At 44.6% G+C, this 24591-nt stretch overlaps 1 protein-coding gene across 3 annotated transcripts in view; it reads left to right on the top strand.

The window, feature by feature from the left end:
• Nucleotides 1–2063: 2063 nt before the first annotated feature.
• The window catches only part of tmem260 (transmembrane protein 260), a 33229-nt gene continuing 10701 nt past the window's right edge, over nucleotides 2064–24591 (top strand). Inside the window, exons 1-8 of one of the 3 annotated variants that reach the window (XM_079528169.1) lie at nucleotides 2064–2491; nucleotides 3686–3725; nucleotides 6944–6975; nucleotides 8548–8699; nucleotides 22062–22239; nucleotides 23180–23293; nucleotides 24166–24345; nucleotides 24472–24512. In XM_079528169.1, coding sequence (XP_079384295.1) covers nucleotides 2450–2491; nucleotides 3686–3725; nucleotides 6944–6975; nucleotides 8548–8699; nucleotides 22062–22239; nucleotides 23180–23293; nucleotides 24166–24345; nucleotides 24472–24512 — 779 coding nt within the window. In that variant the 5' untranslated portion in view covers nucleotides 2064–2449. The remainder of the gene's footprint in view (nucleotides 2492–3685; nucleotides 3726–6943; nucleotides 6976–8547; nucleotides 8700–22061; nucleotides 22240–23179; nucleotides 23294–24165; nucleotides 24346–24471; nucleotides 24513–24591) is intronic. The other 2 variants (XM_079528168.1, XM_079528170.1) reach the window with 2 other exon arrangements.

Genomic DNA, 24591 nt, shown 5'->3' with positions numbered 1-24591 from the left:
GCTTCTATGAATACAGCACAGCCACATTCTCACAGCTGCATGTTTTATTTCCCCTTTTGGGACTGAAATGTGAATGTACATTAGTACTCCATTGAGCATCTGTGCATACTGTACACTTAGGCCAAGCAGTTAAACAACCCTTTTTTGTGCAGGGATTTTGATGGAGTAATGGAAGGGGGAGTTGGGGGTTGAGGCGGGAAGACTTCCTGGTGTGACTTGAATATAGCTTGCCCCGCCCACCCTCTAACTTCACCCTCTCACCCCCCCATATTCCTCTCCCAGCGCTGCAGCCCGGCGGATAACCATGAAGCATGGATTAACAGTGACATCACACCGAAGAGATGGCTGAGTCTGAGAGTGAGGAAGGGTGAGTGTGTATGGGTGGTGTATGGGTGTGTGTGTGTGTGTGTGTGTGTGTGTGTGTGTGTGTGTGTGTGTGTGTGTGTGTGTGTGTGTGTGTGTGTGTGTGTGTGTCAGATGGGTGTGAGTGTACATGTGTGTGTTTAAGAACTGATTAGACAGTAAGGGTGGTGGAGAGAGGCGAGGGAGGATTAGAGAGCCATCTGAGAGTTGGCTAGGTGCTGACACCACTCCACCTCTCCAAGGGCTCAATTTACTGAGGGATCAGACTCATTTATGGTAGGCTGGGATTATTATCAGTTCAATAGGGCAATTTCTTTATTACGGTAACCCTGCAACCTGTGAATGTGGACACTTGTGAGACATTTTTAAGGGTGCATCATCTATCTTGTTTCGGTTACATCCAGTGTTCTCGCTTAAGTTAATTCTGCATTAGCAGCCGATAACAATACATTTCTGGACTTAATTTGACATTTGGCCTGTCTGAGTGAATGATGCAGTTGATGATTATTAGAGAAGTTATTAATCTTCCTATAGTTCCTACAGAATAAAATCACTACATCTAGCCTATAACAATGAGCTTTTTGAGGAGGGGTTTTGACTTGCAAGGACTATTACACAGCATTAAAGAAATGTCCTTGCCTTTTCTGTATTTTTGAATGCACTGAACACATTAATGCTCCCATTAGGAATCACAGACAAATAAAGCCTCCATCAGTCATACTTTGACTCTGGAGTATAAAAAGAACCATGGTGACCGTGGCGACGTGGCGTGGAGCTTTTTCAAAAGGCACTAAATCCGATAAGACGGGCACTCGGGCAGCTATGTTTGAGTTTGGGTTTACCTGGTTTGTCAACACTCTTAAGCTGGACCTCTATGTTGGCCTGTGTTGTAATGCATTGTGCATCCCTTGACTGGTTCTTACACCACACAGTCCACTGAGAAAGCTGCTTTCTTCCGCCTCTACAACAACAGGCAATCTTTTCATTTGTTTTTGAATGCAGTGTAGCGTGCATTTAGGACTGATCCTAAAACCAACATAAACTATTAGGGATATCCTTGCCACACATTTTAGGCTAATGTGGGCTTTCAAAACACATTTTGTTACCAAACTGGCTGGTAGTGGTAGAACACTTGATAAAAGCTATAAAGGACCAGTTTCAAGAGCTTTTTCATAGACCTAGCTTTTATCTAGGTCTATGTAAACTTTAGTGAAACCAATATTTTTGAATCATGATGGTTGAAGAATTTGGAAAACAAGAAAGAAAGAAAGAAAGAAAGAAAGAAAGAATTGCCATCCCACATCCAACGTTTTGGAATTCATGTACACATAACTCAAAGTCATGTTATAGTCTACATTTTGAAATAAATAAAAGTATACAAAACTAACAACAAGGTCAAGGTTAGAAGCGCACGCACACTCACACTGCGCGATGGAGAGAGAGCCCCCCCCCTGATCTAGACAGTAGGCATCAAGCAAAATTACACAAATCAAATGTTAGTTTCACAGAATCATCAGGATGCAAAAGAAATAAAGCAGAATAAAAACTATGTTGGTGGTATTACCTGACTGACTGAGATGACAGAGGGCTTCCGACATAATTCTGATGAAAAAAATCGCAATATAGAAGAAATAATCCTTTCCTCATAAAGCCTCCTTGATCCTTTCCTTTGCGGATTGAAATTGAACCAGGAAGTGAAATCTCCAGCCGCTCTCTCTCTCCCTCTCGGTCTGTTTACAACTACTTCTCTGTCAGTAATGATGTGTACTGGTGTAGGTATAGCGTTATTAAAAATAAAAATACATCTTAAAAGTTGCACACGTGCGAGCTCAAACTTTTGAGCAAGGATTAGACCTCGGGCATTCCAGGAGCGCTGTTTATACCCCGATGCTAACGATAGCCAGCTAGCTAGCGCTAGCCGTAGTGTGTTTGTGTGTGTGTGTGTATTGTGTCAGTGTGTGTGTGTGAGTTTTTATTATTTAATGTTCGTCATATTTTAAAACGAGAGGGATGCTTTCCATGGAGCAGCAGTGGAGGAAAAGCTGGACTCTGACAGGAGCCACTGTGGCTTGTGTTGCGGCTCTTTATGTGCCATGTGTCCAGAAAACGGTCCCCGGAGGAGATTCAGGTCGGTTTGCTACTACGGACGGTACTTCTACTTTGTAGCCATGTGGCGTTGTTGTTTAGCCAGGCAGCCAATCACGTAATCGAACGACCGGTGTAGCTTGTCAAAAAAAGAGTTGATCTACAAGCTAACAACGCGTCCCCGAACGCTCCGCTTCGCGGACGCGTTGGTTGCTTGTAGATCAGATTTGTTTTGGCAGCGACACAGGCTTTAAATGAGAATACACAGGTGCTGCTGTCCATGGTACTGAATGAGCCTAGGATCAAGACTATCATAATATGATAGTCTTGATCCTAGGCTAATTCAGTATGTATTTAATCGAGTCTACTGTCTGGCTCGTACTTTAAAATGTCAACAAATCAATTAATTACATGATGATCTGATCCGAGGCTAGTACTGAATCCAGTTATAGCACAAACATTAGACATTTCCAGTTTTGTACAAACATTGATTGTGAGGTGAATTATATTTTTCGTCCGAAGTTTTCCTAAAAGTAGGCGGTCTCAGATCGCTGACGACCAGTAAGATAATGATGATAAGGCGCCCTTTACAATCTCCAATAAGAGACACATGGGTGCAGTTTAGTATAGTTAAAGCACTACAGCTGCTGGTCTAATAACAACCTTTATTAGGGCTGGGCAGTAGGCACTATATCTATATATGTATTGTTATTGTGATATGAGATTGGTTGTCTGGGATTTGGGATAATAATATTGTGGTATTATGGCATAACTTTGACTCTTCTTCATGGTTTTAAAGGCTGCATTACAGTAGTTATGTCTGAAAGATGATTTTCTAAACTTGCCTGACTGTTCTAGCTGTTATCTTTCTGTAGCCACTTATTACATGATAGACATACATTGATGATTATTTCTCAAACAATCTCATTGTGTAAATATTTTATGAAAGCACTAATTGTCAATCCCACAACATTGCAATATCAATATTGAGGTATTTGGTCAAAACTATTTTTGTGATATTAGATTTGGTCGATATCGCCCAGCCAGTCCTGCTGTAGTAGAGCCGTATTATCAAGTATGGTGCCAGTTTTGTCTAGGAGCGATATCTGCATGCTTGTTTGGGTAGAACTCCGTATGGACTGTGATCAAGGTTTCGATAGGAAAAGGATGGCTTTTGAAATGTAAAGTTTTTAGTAATGTATTCATCTGTCAGAAGTGTCTTTCTGCTTGTGTGCAGATAGGGAATTACACCAGTGTCAGGATTACTGACGCATACAGTAAGTGATCGTGCATGTGGAACCCCAACATTTATTATTCACATCTGCCATAATATTTATGTCTGATTTCAGTATCAAATTCTTCTTCTACATTTGCATGGCTATTGGTGCAGAGTCGTCGCTCCTGATTGAGGCACACTTCTGTTTTAACATGAATGAATAATATCTATTGCAACAGCTTTCCCGTGTAGGGATTAGGGAACACAATTATATTATTTTATTTCTTGAACAGATATGAAAACATACATGTCATCGCTGAAAAGTTGGTTTGGGTAGTAGTAAATATTGTCTTTGCCCCATTGTCAGGTTTGAGATGGTCCTTTTCCTGCCATCACCCTTTATTATCCTATAAATAATAAATTAAATCTAATTGATTTATAAGACACATTTAAAAACAACTATCATTGACCAAATTACTGTAGAGAACATGAGGTAATAATCATATAGACATAAACAACAAGACATACAACTAAGAGACACAATCAGAAACACAAATAAACCCTAATTAAAAACAAATGTATAGTACCAGGCGAGTGGTCAAATAGAGAGGGCACTCACTCTTACAAGTCTGTGCTGTGCAATGTTCGTGTGGCATGCTTCGAAGACTGTGCTACAATATATAAAGTTTTAATAATAATTCAATATACAAATATGTATAATATGTTAAAAACCTTAGAAGCAATAAATACAACGTGTACAGATTACAGAAAATGACTATAATAATTTATAGTATATAATTTAGCAACAGTGATGTACATATATAGTATACATTGTCATTTGTTGACTTTTAAAACCACCGAAACATGTTTGTTGTTGTTTTAACTTTATCTTGTACAGTATTGCAGGAGACTTGTAAGAATCCAAAATTGCAGAAATTTAACAGTTCACAACACTAATTTATTATTGAATATTTAGAGAGATATCTAGTAGGTTACAGGGTAAATTTGGACTCGGGGACATGGAAGTTCTTGGCATGGCAGTGCCCATGCATGGAAACGGCCAAAAAAGGAATGCACATTTGTGTACATTTACTCATTTAGCAGACTAAAAGCATGTAGAAAAGCTGGACTAGATAGGAGAGGGGAAACTGAGTGGGCAGAGAGATGAGGCGAAAGCAGCGCTGAGTAGCCCTGCTGGTTGTGTCTAGCAAGAGGAGCTTTTGAAAAAAAATGGCCAGCCCCTTCTCCACAGCATTTAGGGATGGTGCAGGATGCCCGCTCTGATAGTGCCAGTTGAACACCCTTCCGAATTCTCCAGGTCTCCGTCTCTGTGTCCTAATCTCTTTAGGTGTGATGTGCCCTGGGGAGGCTTGAGCGCAGCCCTGCGGGTACGCTGTTGTCTAGGAATGTGGAGTGTGGAAATGGTGGGGATTACGGGAAGACTGGTTTCGGTGCCCGCGCTCTTGCTATCACAAAGACTCTTGGCGCTTGCGTCTGCTACCCCGTCGACTCAATATTTTCCCTTACAGAACTGCATCTCCGTGGCACTGTGAGTTGGATGTTTTGGGCTGAGTATTAGTTTGAGTGTTTATGTTGAATCGGCCAAAAATGTGCCATGTTGGGAAAATGAGTAAAATGGAGAGACTGATGATGTAAAGCATAGGGCTGTCCGCTCATGGTTGATTAAATGGAGAGACTGATGATGTAAAGCATAGGGCTGTCCGCTCATGGTTGATTAAATGGAGAGACTGATGATGTAAAGCATAGGGCTGTCCGCTCATGGTTGATTCATCGATTCATTGGTTTGTTTGCAGATTTGTCATTGTTCTACAGTATGTCCCTCCCCTCGATAAAAATCTAGATATAACCCTTTAATTATGCCAGTCTATAACTTTCAATAGCTAGGCAGTAACCATTGTGAAATCAACTTTAGAATGGTCAGTTCACAATTTGTTTATTAAACCAACTTATCGATTAGTCGATAAATTCCTTGTGACTATATTATTATTCAACTAAGAATTTCTTTACTTAAGTAAATTGAAGCAAGGCACTGTAGTTGTCTGTGTACGCCAGGTGGAATGGAGCTGTGACAGTGTTTAAGCTGTGCAGGTGGAGGAGTTGTGTCTTCATGGTCCATTAGACTGATAAGAGTGAGGGCTCCTCATGTGGCAGGAATTCCGGCATCGTAAATTCACTGTGACGACAAGGTTAAATGCAGAAAAATAAGTGGTGCAGCCAATAACATCAGAAATTCAACTGCAGCGTTCTGTAATGTCCTCGCTATGGTATGGAGGTATTTTAGTTTTAATCTCTTTATTATTTTCTGTTCTGTAGTGGTTGTTTTATTTATCAGGATGAAATGGAAACAATATAAAACCATTTACTCATTTATATTTGATTTGTACCACATGCTACTTCCTATTGACAGACACTTTACAGTCCTATTTGGAGGTATACAATATGTTAATTATCCAGTCAATGAAGGAAAGAGGCCACTATCTCATTGTCTGGACCCTACCAACCTGCTACCAGTAGAGGGTGCTGTGTTTAATGCAGACATTTTATCAGTGTAATTTAATCTGAACCATATGTCAATTTTCATGAGTGGGAGATGCAAACATTGGGTGGGAAATCAGTACAATTTTAAACGCTCTGCTTTGTGCCCAACTGCATTCAGGCTGTCTTAGATCGCTTTTAGCGGGGTGCCTTTGTTTATTTCAGCCCCCCTTAGTGCTTGTCAAAAAATTGCTCAACCAGCTCCTATTTTTACATCTTTCTTACCTCACTGTGTGACTGTCACCGTTGTCGCCTTTTATATGTAGTCCTATCCAGTGGACTAAATGAGACACTGGGAGTGTGGGACTGTGGGAGCAGGGGAGAAGCAGAGAGAGGATGGAGGGAAAGCGATGGGACCCTGGTGCATGGAGAGCCTGGGACTGGGAGCAATATTCTCACAACAGTATACAGTATGTGTGTTTCACACAGAGTATAAGAGTCTCTTTATTGTGTGTGTGTGTGTGTGTGTGCGTGCGTGTGCACATGTTTGTGGGGGGTTGGGCGAGGGGAGGGGGTGTCTGTCAGGGGAGAGGCATGAGATGAAGAGAATGAGCGTGCCGCTTAGGAAATGTCACACTGGGAAGATTTGCAGGTTTTGATCCTGGCCAATTAATGCAAAACCCCAATGCAAGTATTTGATTTGGGAAAACTTTGGAGCAGACTTTGTCTCTTAATAATAATTATCGGGTTTACATTAATTTCATCCCCCATTCTCTTCCACAGGAGAGCTGATCACCGCTGCTTGTGAGCTGGGGGTGAGTATTAGCCGTATTGTTTAATCAATTCATTCATTAACTCTTATACGCATTAAGGAAGTTTAATTAAGCATGGGCAGAAAGCAGATTAATTTACTTTCAGTCCACAGGTTTTTTTTCTCCATCCTTTCTATACACTTATTTTACTAAGTTACAAGTAGAGAATGCTATAATTTGCAACCCGTTTTTCAAATCCAATTAAAGCCAATGGTAAGGCGATGGCTTTTGTAGGCTTTGCCTTATGTACGGTATAAGGCTTATTATACCCACCCTTCTTTTTTGTGTGTGTGTGTAAGCCGCGAAGAATGAACTAAATCGGGTTAACAGTTATAATAAGTTTTATTATTTAATAAAGTTTATTACGCCGCTGTGATCCTTTTAGGGAGGCTGTGTCGGTGTCACTATGCCAGTAATCCTGCCGTTAGTGCCGCAGTCCGTGTGGCCTGCCTGTCTGCCTGTCGTGGGGGCCTCCCCAGGGCCACCCTGGGCCCTGGGCTGCCGGCCCTCCCCTCTGATCCCCAGAGCGCTGGCGCTCTGGATCACTGTGCCTTCTTGCAGCCTTCGTCCCTCAGCCGTCCTTTAGGCTGGTGGCCTTTCCAACCCTGTTGGACATTCTCTTTGCATGTCCATTACCTCCTGTTTACCATGGCGGTCTGACCCATCCAGACGTTTACAAAAATGTCTGTTTGCTTTCCGTTCTTTCTCCTGAGTCTCTCTCTCTCCATCTCCTTTGCTCTCTCTATAACTCTCTCCATCTCTGTCCTGCCCATGAGCCAGGACTCTCATAGCTATGAGGAGCCAGGAACCCTCGTTGTGTCCGAGACCAGTAGTGGGGTCATTATAGTCGTCCCTCTCTCACAACACTCTATTTGTAAGAGTCAGCCACCCCATATATTCCTGGCTGGCTCATGTTATCAGTGCCGGGGAATGAGCCTGTGTTTAATGACTGAGCCCTTATCAGGCTGGATGAGACTTAGTGGCTAATTGCTGTGATTGCCGGGATCCCCCCCTAGCGAGAGTGGCTGTGGCTCGGAGGTGGTTTGTGGGGGCTGGGGCTGGCTTGCAGGCACCACGTGCTGCATCCCCTGCATCCCCAGGGAAGTGCACTGTCCTTGGGAAGTGGCTGCAGGAAAAGGGCATAGGGGGGAGGGTGTGTGTGTTATGTCTAACCACTTTACCCTATATTGGGCATGACATTATAGGCAAACATATGAAATTATATATATATAAATGGGGTTTTTTTTAAATATATTTTTATCCCACGATTTTGTAACCCATTTTTCACCCCTGTGTCAATTATCTAATGTGATCCTGGGCTCTACACACCCTCCGCCAACCTAGTCCCCATATATGGGGGACATGGGGAGAGCAACGGACTTGAACTCATGCTTCCTTCATGCGTGAGTGTCCAAGTTGCTCCTTTACACCTGACAGGAATGGCAGAAGTTTTGATTGATAGACTCTAGTTTGAGTACCGGGCAAATGTCTTTTGGGTCTCGACCTGGAAAGTTTGGGAAACACTGGCCAAGTTGTTGCACTGTCATTCAAAACGTATGGTCTTTGTGTGTTTAGGTGGCCCATCCTCCAGGCTACCCTCTGTTCACCCTGCTAGCTCGCCTGGCCATGTCTCTCCTGCCGTGGCTCTCTCCAGCCTACAGTGTGAACCTGATGAGCAGCCTCCTGGGGGCAGCAGCTGGCGGCGCACTGTGCTTCACAGTCTGCAGGTATGACATGTCCTGCTGGGGGGGAACATTTGAGTTGTTAACCACTTCACCACATGAATCCTGTCCATGGCTGAGGGTTAAATAGGTTAGGGTTAATAGGTGAACATTCTGCAAATGTAGCAGATCTATATGCTCACAAAGTGAGATTGTAGATCTACTATTTTCAGTAAAGAGATTTGGTCTAGAGGGGAGAAGTAGGGGATTATATAGATTTTAACCACTGTACCACTATAAAAAATGCCTTTTGAGGGCGCCACCTCCTTTTTTGTGTAGAAACATAAACTCGGTTTAGCTGTTCCCCTTTCTTCCTCCCGAGTGCTACTGTGTTCATTCCTAATGACAACAGCACTACATGTTTAGGGCAGGGCTGCTGATTCTGCTGTTAGAATCTAGATGTCTTGAGAGATATGGAATGACTGCTAACTGAATCTAATAACCTGGAACCACTTAAGCCCTATACATTGTGACAAATTGCAAAAATAACTAATAGCTTCTGCTCTTTTTGATATGAAAATAGTAATACTTGCTTATAATGTCATGACAGAACACTACCATTATGTATATCAGAACTAACCCACTATACCACTAGTTTTCGTCAAGTTTTGACGTGCCCAAAATAGGGACACCAGATTGAAAGTTGTTAAGTCTTTGTTCTGTCCTTTGCATCTTGATGCAGTATTCATGTTATGTTGCAGCTCTGCTACTGTGACAAATCTTCATGCTTTTGCAAAGTGAAAGGGGCTCTGTGAAGGTTAATTGAAACACTCCTTTAAGCCATTAAAACCGGGAAAGCATCTGTGTCATTTTTAATTTTAGCATTGGCTATTCAAAAATAGCAGATCAGTTCTTGCTGCGCTGCAAGCTTGTACATATCTGCTATTTTTTTTAATTATTATTTTGTAATCTTAAAAGTGTGAGAACTGATGATTTCGAAGGCCTTTGTAGAATCAACGGGTTAAACTTTTCTTTTTACTGACAGTGAACAAGAAAACACCATGTGATCTGCCCTAAGATCAGAGCTTTATGGTCCACTTCTTCAAGCTTCTGTTTCTCTTCTGACGTTCTGTGCCGTGACGCTTGCCTGTAATAGGGAGTGACGTCTTTTTTTTGGTTCCTGACTGACTGATTGCCAATGGCGTCCCTGATCCTCTGTTCAGTATTCAGGAGCAGGGTCCAGCCACAACCTCTCCACCCCACCCACACGCCCGACCTGTTTACCCATCGCCCACCCGTTGCGAGTGTGCGAGCATGCGTGCGTATGCGTGTTGTCTCATAGTACCATAGATAGACCCCCACCCCCCACTGCCAAGCATGCTCCCAATCCTGATATGGCACGATTTCTAATCCCCCCCACCCCTTTTTCTTTGGTCCCGGATCTGAGAGGAACAGGAGAGCTCCCTCCCGTCCTCCCTTTACCCTCTCCTTTTCAACCACCTCTCTGCTGCTCACTCTTTACCCTCTCCTTTTCAACCACCTCTCTGCTGCTCACTCTTTACCCTCTCCTTTTCAACCACCTCTCTGCTGCTCACTCTTTACCCTCTCCTTTTCAACCACCTCTCTGCTGCTCACTCTTTACCCTCTCCTTTTCAACCACCTCTCTGCTGCTCACTCTTTCCAAAGCCAAGAGTGTTTTAAGCCTTATTTATACTTAGTTGCGCGCCAGTGTTGCACACCGAAAATAGCCGATCTACAAGCTTTTAGGTGGTGGTTATTTGTGGTGCGCCACACGGTGCGAAACCACCCAAGTATAAATCGGTGTGTTTCGTCAGACCACCTTGCAGTTTGTCTCACAGTGCTGATCTCATCATATAAAGAGTCTTATCTCACGTGGTCGACTGGGCTACCTTACATCACACGCTTGCTGATCAGCACTATTTTCCACATTGCATTTACTCAGTGCCTTTTTTTTTTACATAACTGAACCAGTTTGTGCTCAGGTTGCCCACTGTGGCGTTTTTGAGCGCATATAATTATGTTTACATTTACACCTCCGGCCCAGGAAATGTGAAACATGATGTCATTTCTTGACATTAAAATTCTCAGCGGGCTGTTTTGGCCCAGTTAAAGCAGGTAAATACAGGGTTGCTGGGCCAGCGTGCAAGCCCAGGTGGGCCGCAGTGCGGCCGGGTCCATTTCCTGTGTGCTGGGCCAGGCAGTGCTGGGTGGCAGGTGTGCTGAAGAGGGTCAGTGTGCTGGGTCAGCCCTGCTGAAGCAGGACAGGGGCCGGAGGAGAGGAAACGCTCCCCAGGGGACTGGCCCTCAGCCCATACTGCAGCAGCCTCGGCCCCTGCCATGCATGGAAAGTGACGTGCAAGTAAAGAAGATTCTGCCTCTGTATGGTAATTGCCCTGCATGAATATTTGGGGCCTTTGTTTTTTGAGGGGCCCTAGATATCCAGCTTTTGGTGTGTGTGCACAAACTTTGTCCTACACAAACTTAATTAAATTCCCATTGACAATGAATGGACAATTTTACATCATAGTGTCTGAGCAAATTGACAGGCCCTCATTTATCAACGTGGCGTATTTGACAGCCACCACTGGCTATCTATCTGTCATGACTCATAAACGTGGTGTCACAGACCACAGTAACAGAGGACACAGTGACAGAGGAGAAGATGCACTGCTTTATTTCATTTTTTGCGCGTCCAAACGTATCCAATCATGACAATGGGATATGATGATATTTTTCAACAACGCAGGTAGAAGGTAAACGGACGTAGGCGTAGGCCTACAGCTATTTATTATTTCATTTCATGGTTCCGGCCGTGACATTTATCACAGCTCCAACCAAAAACACGCCAGGATCAGCTGTTTACGATCACTTAATAAATGCTGTGCCGACGTGACCGTATGCCCAAACCCACACTGGAATTTAAGGCAGAATTTATACTCCATTGATAAATGAGGGCCATAGTGTCTATTTTACGTCATGATGATGTACGATGATAGGACTGCCCCTCACTTCACACAGGTGTGATTTTTATAATAGCCAGAGTTTCAGGCCGATTGTGGCAATTAATCTAGAGTTCGGGGCGCTAAGCGTCTTAAGTCATAGCTTTGTCAGACTACCCGTTGTACCTCTCGGTCTGTGTCCCTTTTATGCCCATAAATGGAGATCCCTGCCTGATGTATATGCCTTATATTGGAATGCCCATATAATGGCATATTGGTTGGATAGGTGGTTCTGGACAACGGTGTATCCCACCGACTCAAGGCCGGGCACTGCACTCTGTGTGGTGGTGTGGAATGCATGTGTCAAATTTCAAGTCGGTGGGGCAAACGGTTCTCGAGTTACGTGTATTGCGGGCACCACACTCCCTCGAATCCTTGCTACTGAGCACGCCGAGTTTGAAGTTGGTCGCTCCATATACTCTATGGTAAAATATATCGCCAATATATCGCCTTTATCCAAGGCGGTTTACAGAGATTGTGCATTCCATTCACCCATTCACGCACACATTCATACACCATGCAAGGCACATAACCATTTATAGACATAGTGGATCTGTGTATCTCTGTATCTGTCAGCGTTTCTCCCTTTTTTGTCCATATATGGAGATCGCTGATGTCATCTGTATATGACGACCATGGGCATACCCTCTTTTGTGGCCATATATGATTTGTTTGCGGCTGATGCATGCCATGACATTGGCTGCATTGGCAAGTCTTTATATGGTTATGGCTGCGTCAGCTGGCTGGCCGGCCTGCTCTACAATTTTAATTTGCTGTTATTCTTCATGTCATGTCTATGAATTGATTGCATAGGGGCATATGGCCTAAATGGAAACAAGACCGCAAGGAGTGTTTGACTGTACTCTGTTGCTGTTTTTACATTTATGTCCAATAATCTAATCGATCAATCAATCAATACTGATAGGATAGGATGCCATGCCCAAAATAGTAATGCCAGTGTGAAAGTGATTAATTAAAGAGCCATTTGGTAATCAGAAAGTCACCGTTACGACGTGTCAAAGTGTCCCTGAGTAAGCCATCTGCTGGATGAATGCAGAAAAGTAATTTCAGACTCCCCTTTCTCTTAACCCATTCACACACCAACTGAGAAAGGCATTCAAGGCACTAACCTACTCATCTGAAACAACTAGGTGTTCAGGTTTCTGCTACAGAACACGGCATCAGGTCAAACCGAAAGTCTTCCTACCTCCTGAGCCATTGCAGCCATTGTATGACTGTTTAGGCTTCATCCTCCATAATAAAGCCCTATCTTAGGCTGAATCCAAATGTCAACACTCAAGACTGGCGTTCTCTGTATTACAGTACATACTGTGATGTTGACTGAAGTGTTTTGCTTCATTATGTCAAGTTTGCAATACGCTAACAAGATGGGAATTAACTCATTGCCATGGATACGACAAAAGCCAAAATCGACACTGGAAGCAACAGGCAGCACTGACTTATATTATGGTGACTTTTAATAGTAAGAGCATGCATATCATTATCACCTGACCCTGACATTCAGGAGTTATCAGCAGGTTGATCAGTTTAAGTGTCACTGCAGTTGCTAGTGTGTTTAAAATGTCTAAAATGTTTATAAGCATGTCTGTTCAAATTCATGTTAGTAGTTACATAAACAATATTAATTATACTATTAATAAATTATAAACAATAATGTCACATGAGTTCTGATCTAATCCCAGTAGCCTGGTGAAGTCTGTGCCCAAGCGGACTCTCTAGATTTGAAGTCAGCATGAAAGTCTGCATCAGCCCCCATGCAGACTAACTGAATTGTAGAATTGAGCAGCCGTAGCCATTCCAGACTTCATGGGAACTTGCCTGCTATGTCAACTGCGGGAAAGTCTGCGTATTTTGATTCAGCCTTGGAAGTATTTGATGAATTACCAGTCAGACAGGAGCACTGGCCTCTGCCCTCGGCCAGACATTTCTGTATGGTTATTTTGAGGCCAGGAAATATCCATGAGGTCTGGAGATATTTGGATCACAGCGCATACTGTAGCCCTGTTTGTAATCTCTGGGGATTTAGATCCAATTTTGGATTATGGTTAAGTGAAATGTCATTATGAGGACCCCCACCACCCCTCACAGGGTTGATGATGGCCGCTGAGGACTTCAGCCAGAGCGCACGCACAGTCACACCCTGTAAGCCCTTAAGTATGAATGTATAATCTAGGGTTTTCAATTTGAAAAATAAGCATAAAAGGTTTTAGTCATTATCTGTCTGGGGCCCAGTTTGGGTTGAGCTCATGGCTGTGGATCAGCTGGCAGACTTGGTCTGGTAAGGCCTGATTGGGGGAGGGTACTGGGGAGGCCAGAGGATGGGGAGGGGAGTGGTGTGGGTTTCCGGACTGGTCAAGACCTCCTTCTTACTCCTGGCATGGAGGGCATCAGGTGCCTCGCCGATCGCCATCAGGATGGCATAGAAGGCTTGCCATGGCCCTGTGGGGCGTCCCCCGGCCAGGTCTGTCCCTCAGATGAAATGCCAAGTGCGACCAGTTGACACCCTGTCTTACCTGACATGTCCTCAGAATGACACTGATGTCCGCCGTTTTGTTTTGAACAGCTTCTCTAATGACCGCTTTGATCATATGTCCGTTCTGAGGCCTCTCATCATAAACACATCCACCGCCAGTTAATTTGTCTCGGCTGAGGAATAGACTACTTATTTATTTATTTTCCAAATGAATTGTTGCTTTGTATAATGATTTGGATGATGAATTACATTGAAGTTATTACTTGGTGCTTGAGCCTTCAAGTTCCGTCAGACCTTAAAATTCATCTGGAATATTCCCAACATGGCAAGCCTTTGATGTATGAAATTAAATTAGTCGGCCCGATTGTCGTGTTTAATGTGGGGGAATGTAAGTTGAAAGGCTTGGAAGCCACTTCACTCGTGCACAAGTTAAAATGTAGCACTTAGCCTGCCTTTGATTTGTCATCCTACCATCCTCCTCTTGGCTTGATCACATGGTTTGATGGCCAAATTGCATGTCTTGTTATGTTTTCCACACCGGGGCCTGACAAGCCTTTGAGGATGGTCGCTGTAATGATAATAATTGCTATCGATTCCACTACCAAAGCGCCATAGAAATGGCTCTTGGCCTAGGAATCCCAAAGTCCTCGATCCACGGGTCTTTATCTTGAGGGATGAAAACGTGTGTACTCTTCATAGAGGGATAATCCAGACAGCTCGGTATTCTGTGCTCTCTCATTTCACAGTTTATCTGCTAAAGCTGTTCCAAATCAGCGCTACCTGAGAGGAATCTCTCTCCGTTCTCCCTGAAGCTTATCCTGACGCACACTGACGGCCGCCATCGGAGCGGGGAAAGAAATACAACGACGACACGAGCAAAGGCTCAACACAACCGTCAGCACTTTTCACACTTTCGGTCTGATCTCACGATGACATAACAGCACTGCTGATGGGCACCAAATGTGTCGTCGTCCCCTCCCCCTCCCCACTACCTTCCCCGGCCTACACACGCTCCCCCGAACGCACACCTGCGAGAGGCTCACCTGCCAAGTGCTGGCCCATGTGGCACAGATGATACCTCAGTGGACTGGAGGGTGGGCGCAGCGCCATCGCCTGCATCGTGGTGCCGTGTCCCGAGCTCCTTATAAGGGCCGCCACCATATGGTCCTGATGGTGCTCCCCGCTTTTCCCCTCCCCGCCACCAACCTCACGTGTGCTATTTTTCCACTGGGAGGGGCGGGGTTGCTTTAAGGTTACACATACATGTGGGGGGGGGGGGGGGGGGCATCACTACTTGCATGTGTGTGGGATTGTGTGCGTTTCCGTTTGACTATACAGGGCAGGCGTCAATCTTCTACTGTACCATCAGTCCGTGTACTTCACCCCTCATCTGGGAATCTGTGTCCCATTTGCTCAGTGTATCCCTACTATCCCTTGTTATATTGTGGGCCAGCAGAACCCCAGCCCCCTCCCTGCATCCCCAGCATGACCAATGATTCCCCCAGGACCCATTCTGTAATACATTTAAACAGATGTCTAATGAAGATGTTATTTCCTCATTACCGGCTATATGGAATGGGGGGGGGGGGGGGGGGGGGGTCTAGATAGACAGCATAGCAGAATACAGTACCAGTTTAATATTCCTTTCGCCCGTGGGCCTGAGATTGTGTCTGCCTCGGACGTCAATATTACATTCTTCACCCACCACAGGCAGTCTTAATAAGGCACCAGGCACAGAGACGGATCAGACTCTGCAATTACAATTCACCCAGAATTAGTTAATGGAATCTGTACAGCGACATTCATATATCACTTGTGTGTGCCTAATGACTTAGTTGGAAAAAGCAGCAATAAAATGGCATTCTGCGAATTGCATAAACACAGGATTTTTTTGTAAATTGTTTTCTCTTTTTTTTTGTCATCGTAGGCCCCCCCCCTCCCACCCACCCCCGGTTTGTACTATTTGTGTGTTGGGTGGAGATTAAGATGGCATTCTGGGGGAAATTGTCATGTCAGTGGCTGCATTGTTTGAGTAGGATTGTGGTGATTAATTCTGCACGCACTCGGAGCACTGGAGCGCTCTCCTATAGGTCCTCATTTACCCTTCTCTCTGTCAGAGCAGGAAGGAAGCCTCCTCTGCTTTCTGGACGGGCAAGGAAATGCCTGTTTGGGTGCAACGCACAATCGCACATGCCAACCACCCCATTGGCTGTGTGGCATCACAGATCAAGCACAAATCGCACCCGTGTGAACTGAGCGGTGCAACTATACTTGTATTGTTGCGACCGTAGGTTTTCATTTACTATGAAAACCTACGTCTCCCGTTTATCAGTTAGTCACTCCACGTATCCATATATGGTCACGCCTCGTGACATCACACCTCCATATATGGTCACGCCTCGTGACATCACACCTCCATATATGATCACGCCTCGTGACATCAAGCCTCTACGCTACCTACCCCACCCCTCCTTCCTGTTCTGACATTCCATATGTTGATCTGACCTCATCAAACCCTGTACACTCAAGAGTCAAGACACACTCCATATATGGCCAGTACAGAATTTATTCCATATTTTGATCTGACCCCCCATGCCAAAGCGCCAGCGCTCGCCCAGCAGTCTGCCGTCCCCCTAAAGGGTGAGGTCGCTTCTCGCCCTCAGGGCATCTTACTGATGATAGTACTGTACTGTCATTTGTATTGTACTGTACGGTGCTCTGTACTGTGTACTGTACTGTACTATTCTAGCTGTACAGTTTTGAACTATTATAGTTCACAGTCTGAAGCTCAACAGCGCCACTTAAAGTTAGGGCATCCAGTGGTATTGCAGCTGCTCCTACTCCAAACTGACATAGGGACACACGCGTCATTGGAGCAGTGTGCACCGCTCAAAAATACATAGATTTATACATAGATTATCGCCTGTGGTTATCTAACGACAACCACGAATGTCCAGACGATAATTTTTCACATAACCCATAGCCTCATTTAGTCACAACTCTAATTAAAAAAAAGAAAAAGATCAGCATGGCAACTGGGGTAGCCATGATTAACATACTGGGTTCCTTCTGCAATGAGGTTGATCATAGTGACAGTTCAGCACGCTAAGGTATTTTTGCTTGCACTGATTGGTTAGTGACCTGTCATATATCAGCCCAAGGGGTTATCAGATATCACCCTCTCTGGCCTTTTATCAGTGCACTCACGCAGGGAAAATAAAGGCTGGTTATGTGCCTTTTTTCCTCCTGCCTGGCTGAGAAATGTCAGCGCAATGCCACAGCACAGAGCATTTACCAGTGTCATATAATGAAAGCATGCTAAGTAGCTACCCCAGTGTCGTGGCCAGAAGAAAGCCCTGGGGTTGTTGTCAACGTAGGCCAGCTGGAACCCTTACCCAGCCCTGGCCCCACCAGGGCACTTCCACCATGGGTTCCACAACCTCTTCAGGAATGTGTGATTCTTTTCCAGAAGCACCACTGCAGTGAGTGAACAGTGGAGAGCTGATCTGCGATGGCACAGCTGTGGCTTTGTGTGGTCCCCTGGGGTGGGTTGTGTGACAGCGTGTCCCCTGGCCAGCTCCATTGTGAAGCTCCATTCACCACAGAGTGCTGGTGTTGGCTTTTTGTGTGTGTGTGTGTGCTGTTGTTTAGCTGCACATGGCTAGTCCTGGCCCCATGTTGTAGAACCGAGGGGGGTTAGACGAGGCAGGTTCGGCTTTGACACATCAAAGTGATCAAGCCGTTCCTGTGTCCTTGTGGAGGACATTGCTGTATCTGGGCTCATTTGTCTGCTATTATTTCACCTCCCCGGAGTTTGGTTGGTTGGTGTCCTCTGCTTTGAACTCATCCTTATATTATTACATTTCTTTTCTTTTTTTTTCTTTCTTTTTTGCATTGTCTGGTAAATTCTCTAATTTTCTTTTTAATGAACAAAACTAGGAATTATTTGTCAGCAATTATTGGGATTGTTGATTTCCCTGTATGAAATGAATCACACTTGCCTCTATGCATACTATATTATTATTATTATGAAATGAATCACACTTGCCTCTATGCATACTATATTATTATTATTATGAAATGAATCACACTTGCCTCTGTGCATACTATATTATTCGCTGCATTCCTTTGTCATGCAGTTAAATGCCCAAGTGATGACATGGACATATTTTGGCAGTTGGGTAGGGGGGGTTAAGGAGGGGGGGGGGGGGGATCAGTTCAGGATGGAATAGTTTCGTTGTCAGCCATGTTCCTCTCCTGCCACGTCTCAACCATGCGGTCATTGTCACAGAGCCACAACATTACAGCACACACACCAGCATCCTGCACCGCATTGAGTTGTGATAACAGGGAGGGAACGTGGCCACAAACGGTGTCAGAGTCTTTTCCTGCTTTTATCTGCCTGCCATGGGAGCAGCGAGACGGGAAGAATGAGCGATGGGAGAGGCTCAGTGGCTGACTGTGGACCTGCAGGTGGTCCTTTGCAGACATACAGGTCATTTAGCATACAGTGTACACACATCACTGGCTGACAGGCTCTAATAGAGAGATGTGGCAGCCACTCAGGAGGAATAGACGAGTTGGAGAAGAGGGGTGTGTGTGTCTTGTGTGGTGTGTGCGTGTGCGTGTGTGCGTGTGTATGTGTGTGCGTGTGTGTGTGTGACGAGTCTTGGCTGTCAGACGGGGCTCCAGAAGCCACAGCAGAGTTGGTTAAATATCCTCGTCCGCGGACCCCCAATGGTGCTCGGCACCCTGCGCTAGCCTGAAACCAGACCCCCTGCTAAGCGTATGAGCTGGGGGTTAATTGTCATGCAAGGGGGGTAGGTTTGAGGGTATGGGGGGTCTCTGCACCTCTACAAAAGTCCCCATTTCACCCCCTGCCACCCCCCTCACAGTCACACACACACACACACACACACACACACACACACACACACACATACACACACACACACACACACATTCCACCCTTCCTGCAAGTTACTACTAATTCCTGAAGCGGCACGGGGGAGAAAGACGCTGCTATCTCTTATTAAGACCCACTGCTAGACGCCCCATCAGCACCCCACACACACACACACACACACACACACACACACACACACACACACACACACACACACACACACACCACGCTTGAAGCTCACAGGGAACACAGAGGAAATAAAGGGTAGGAAAGAGAGAACCCACTAAAAATGGGGAAGTAGTCAGCGTGCAAGTTTTTTTTCTTCTCTCTCCCTCCTCTCTCGTCTTTTTCTTCCTGATTTACTGCGGTTTCCTCAGAAAGCTCCATTGTTCCCCTCGCCTAAGTCTCATCAGGCCTTTTGTGGCCGACTATCACAGCAGCAGGCAGAGAGCTGGAAATGTATAAATGGTATCATGCCTCGTGATTAATGGCGGTGCTTATCCCATTTTGACCTGAGATCAGATTCTAAAAATGTCTTCTACATCCTGACAGTTTTCTGAAAAAGCTGTTTCTATGTCAGTCGTTCTTCGATTTTTCAAAAATAGCAGACCTACAAGCTCGTAGCGCGCCACTCGGTGGCGCGCTATGAGCTTGTAGATCTGCTATTTTTCAATAGCTAAAGCATAACATAATGCTAACACCAAAAGGGGTTCCCGCCAAAAATGGGTTATGAGTCAGGTCTGATAACAGGCCTGCTCTCTACTCAATTTCAGATACCGTTAATGGAATCTGTCTTCCGCGATTGTAATGTGAGAGCGCCTAATTTGCTATGGAGCTTGAAGCTGTCACCGGCGAGGGATTGTGGGGTCATGAGGGAGCTGGCAGTCGTTTGGCCTGCAGCTTGTATCTGCGGTGCTGAATAGAGCAGCTCTCTGCCTGTCAGTTAGCTGATAGGCTGATGAGGACTCTAAGCCACTCCACACAATGGTGGAGAGGGCCATACTGCCTGACTTCCCCTAATTGTCGAGCCCAGCTCATATATTTCAGAGCCAGCATGCCGAGGACCGGGCTGCCCCCCCCCCCCCCCCCCCCCACAACACCCGCTGAACCCCCCCCCCCCCCCTCTTCTTCAACTTCCCTTCCTTTTTCCATCATTTCATCCTCCATCCTTACTATCCCCCTCACCCCCTCACTACAGTAACTACTCTCCTCTGCACCGTTCTCCTCCTTTTCTTACCCTTCCTCTCTTCGTAGTTTGCCCCCAACCCCCTCCCCTCTCTCTCTCTCTCTCTCTCTCTCTCTCTTCCCCTTCTGTCTCTCGTTTTAGTAAGTGGTGGGTCTTAGCATACGACAGATTATCCCAAGTTTGCTTCAATTACTACTAAAGAGATGGAGACAGTACAGGAAAGGAGGGGAGGGGAGGGGGGGGAGGGGTGCTTTTGTGCACACATATATTTTAAGAAGCCAAGGATAAAGTGCTATCTCCACTACGGTGGTTCTCTGTGCCAGTCTGCTAGAGATCAAGCGGGTGCTACAGAGTCCTCATGATATGCGCCAGTGCGACCCATTGGAGTGGGACAGCGAGTTTCAGGGACTTGTCCGCATAGCAAACGTGGGTCACATTTAAAAGATTGTGATCAGATTGTGTCCCTAGTACAATGTTTAGTTACACTGAATAAACGTACTGTAGATTACAAGGGTCGTTAATATCATCTTTAGTTTTAAAGAGGTAAAAAATGTCAAGGTTAAAGAAATTAAGTATTTATTTTATTCACAAGTTAAGTTAAGATTTTTTGTGATTAATGGTACAAGAAAACAGATTATTGTGAAGATCACCCATTATGAACATCCGAATGATACTTAAAATATAATGTTGTTAACACTCATGCTATTATTACAGCACAATACTCTCCTCCTGGAATACTAAACTGATTTAAAATTAGAGCATAAAGCTGGCAATCAGCTTTTGGAGAAAAAAAGAAAAAAGCCCATGCAGTACATTTAGTTTTCTGCTGATTATTGTCTCCACCAAGCCGAAGGTGTGGCCGAGACTGTTCGTACGTCTGTGTGTTCTTGTGTGTGTGTGTCCGTTTGTCTGTGAATAACTAATCTCCGGTACTGTGGGAGTGATCGAACGCCAGAGCAGTACCTCTGCTCCACATTTTTCCCATCGGTCTGTTATAGCGCCACCAGGAGGCAGATTTTTGCAAAACCTTTTTTTATTTATTTCTCCTACAGATTTTGAATCTGTCGGATTTTCCATATTCCATCCTGATTGGCTAAGATTGTCTTCCAAAGTCTGCAGGAGTGGTCTGTTTTGTACAAAATGCCTCAAATGATGAACGTAGTGTACGATTGCCACCCTACATTTTTCAAATCTCCTCGTGGTGGCGGCCCACTTCACGTTTTGGTCCTATAACTCTTGAACCGTCGACTACTACTGTTTCTTTCCCTGCATTCTTTGGATCACGATGCAACTCATAGGCCTTGTTTGTGCCAGGTTACATTTTAGGGATCAACCAATTATTTTGCAACGTGCCGATATTCATAATTATTTTTGCTCCCTGAGCACATATAGATGCACCACTGGAGATCAAGTTAGTAGCACCTGCAGAACCTAAAGGGTTAGTTCAGACTCAGGCAATCAATTAATACCTTTTGCAACGACTTATTAAAAATAATTAATTGTAATGCACCAAGTCATATTCCCTTTATGTTGATACTGAAGGAATCTGGCCATCCACACCCGAGATATGATCAATAGTGTAATTTTCACTCCAAACGTAATCATCTCTTCGAGGCATTCTGATCATTACCAGGTTTTGAGAGTTATTCTCCAGTTATTTAGTTCACAGACACACACACAGAGGAACGATTGCAATACCCTAACATGCCTTGCTGCAGGCACGGCGAATAGGGAGCGCACTTGAGTGTGAAAGTCTTTCTCAAATTGGGTGTGACTTTTCTAGCCTTTACTTCAGCTCTCTGCCCTCTCCATCTAACCTCAGGTTGTCTGGCCCAGGCCCAGGAGCCGTGCTGGCTGGAGGGGTGTTTGCTGTGTCCAGGCTCAGCTGGCAGTGGTCCATGGTGGCGGAGGTCTTCACCCTCAACAACGTCTTAGTCGGGCTGCTCTTCTCTTTGACTGCCACTTTTCATTCTTCTGAAAGCACCTCACAGAGGAACAAGGTAGCCAGCACCTCATCCCTCTAGGCTTGATCCACTTTTAAAGGACCATACCAGTGTTACTACATGTCATTGTCTTTTAAAGGACCATACCAGTGTTACTACATGTCATTGTCTTTTAAAGGACCATACCAGTGTTACTACATGTCATTGTCTTTTAAAGGACCATACCAGTGTTACTACATGTCATTGTCTTTTAAAGGACCATACCAGTGTTACTACATGTCATTGTCTTTTAAAGGACCATACCAGTGTTACTACATGTCATTGTCTTTTAAAGGACCATACCAGTGTTACTACATGTCAGTGTCTTTTAAAGGACCATACCAGTGTTACTACATGTCATTGTCTTTTAAAGGACCATACCAGTGTTACTACATGTCATTGTCTTTTAAAGGACCATACCAGTGTTACTACATGTCATTGTCAGCATCTGGCATATAGGTCGCACAAACCATTTCCCCCCTAACTTGCTTAATTGTTTTAGATGTTTTGTCCATATTCATTTGGACATTTTTTTTCCAATGTTATCTAAAACTAATTAGACATTAAAAACGTTTTAAGTTCAAATTTGTGTTTGAAATGTCTATTGATATCGATGAACACATCTGAGTAACACAACTAGGAAAACGGCCCCTCCCACAAACATTGGAAGCCAGTCATTGCCAATGGAAACTGAATATGAGAAAGGTGACTGACACATGATGTTTAAAAATGTAGGCTGAGATCTACAAAAGTATGCACTGACTGCGTAAACCTATGGTCAAAACATGTTTTTTAAGATGGGGGCAATCTTTGGTAACGGTTAGAAGTAATTGGTAAGGCCCTTTAAAGTTATCACCTTTCTGTAATCATGACTCCAGATCGGTTAGCTACTATTTTATTTTAGCGTGTATTTACCCCTGATTCTAGCTAGGATTAACGATTCCTCTGTGCCCTATAGGTGGCTCACTGGGGGGCACTGTGTTGTGGAGTGGGTCTATGTAACCAACACACTCTAGTACTGTATGTAGTGGTCATCATTCCCTGGGTGCTGTACCGACTTTACTCTCACAGGGTGAGTTCTGATGTCCCCTACTGTACTCCATTCTAGTACGACTACTACTTTAGTATTGTTTAATATATTGTCAGGTGTCGAGGGGCGCTAGCCCCTCCAACATGTGGCTTTCGTGTGTGACATCATATGGCAGCCAAGTCATATGACTGTGATGTACAAAAGCAAACAAAGGTGCCCCTCACTTCACACAAGTGTGTTTTTTTCCTCTTTTGTTGATCTATTTTTTTAGTGTAAATCACTTTGGGCTGCATTCGATGTCATGAAATGATGCTATACGAATAAAGTTTATTATTATTATTACTAACGACTGCTGCCACTGTTCGTATGTTGGCATGCTAATTCATAGAAAAAGCTCTCACAGTGTAGGTTCTGACCCTCCTTAAAGGAGAATTCCATACTAGAAGGCTTTTTTGAGTGGTGTAAACCACTCCTACAACTGGCTTTTGTGTGCAGAAAAAAATGACCATGGTTGCTATGTTCAAAATAATTTCTGACGTAATTAAATCACACCCGGGTGAACTGGATGACCGTAGCAACCGTGGTCATTTTCTCTGCGCAAAAAAAGCCAGTTGTGAAATCACATCCGGGTGATTTCTTTGTGTTATAGCCTAGATCTAGGAAAGTGGTCACTCAGTTCACCCGGGTGTGATTTCATTACGTCAGACATTACGTCAGACCACAGCTGATCATGCTATATAAAACCTTACACCACTCAGTTCACACGGGTGTGATTTTTTACCTTATGTGTAGTTGTTACGTCACGTCTTTAATGTATTCCATTCTACTACTACCACTACTACCACTACTGTTGCTGCTGCTGCTGTTAGCATGTTACTGTAGCATGCTAATCCCTTTCTGTGTGTCTTTGACAGGAGCTGTCTGTGTGTGGGCTGGTGTCACTGTGTGCATGTTTCCTGGGTGGCTTTCTGCCCTACATCTACCTTCCCATCTCCTCGTACCTCAACACAGCCCGTTGGAGCTGGGGGGACCAGACCACCCTGTCTGGCCTACTGACCCACCTTCTGAGGTCTGAATACGGCACCTTCAGCCTGGTACTGACTGACACACACACGCACACATATGTACCGGCAATGACAATACAGGGAATTGAATTGCATTTTGTCATTATATTGGGTTTCCTAATAACCGATAACTTGTCCTCTCCCTGTTTGACACAGGCAAAGACAGAGGCCTCAGTGAACCTGACCATGATGCTGCAGTGAGTATACCAGTTGACGGCTACGGGGGGCCATTTGGGTCAATTTTCATAGTCTCAACACTGAGGATTTTCACTGTGT

Source organism: Electrona antarctica (genome assembly GCF_951216825.1).
Source record: "Electrona antarctica genome assembly, chromosome: 18".
NCBI classification, from domain to species: domain Eukaryota; kingdom Metazoa; phylum Chordata; class Actinopteri; order Myctophiformes; family Myctophidae; genus Electrona; species Electrona antarctica.
Note: the sequence above shows the minus strand (reverse complement) of the source record. Positions and strands in the feature narration are given on the sequence as shown.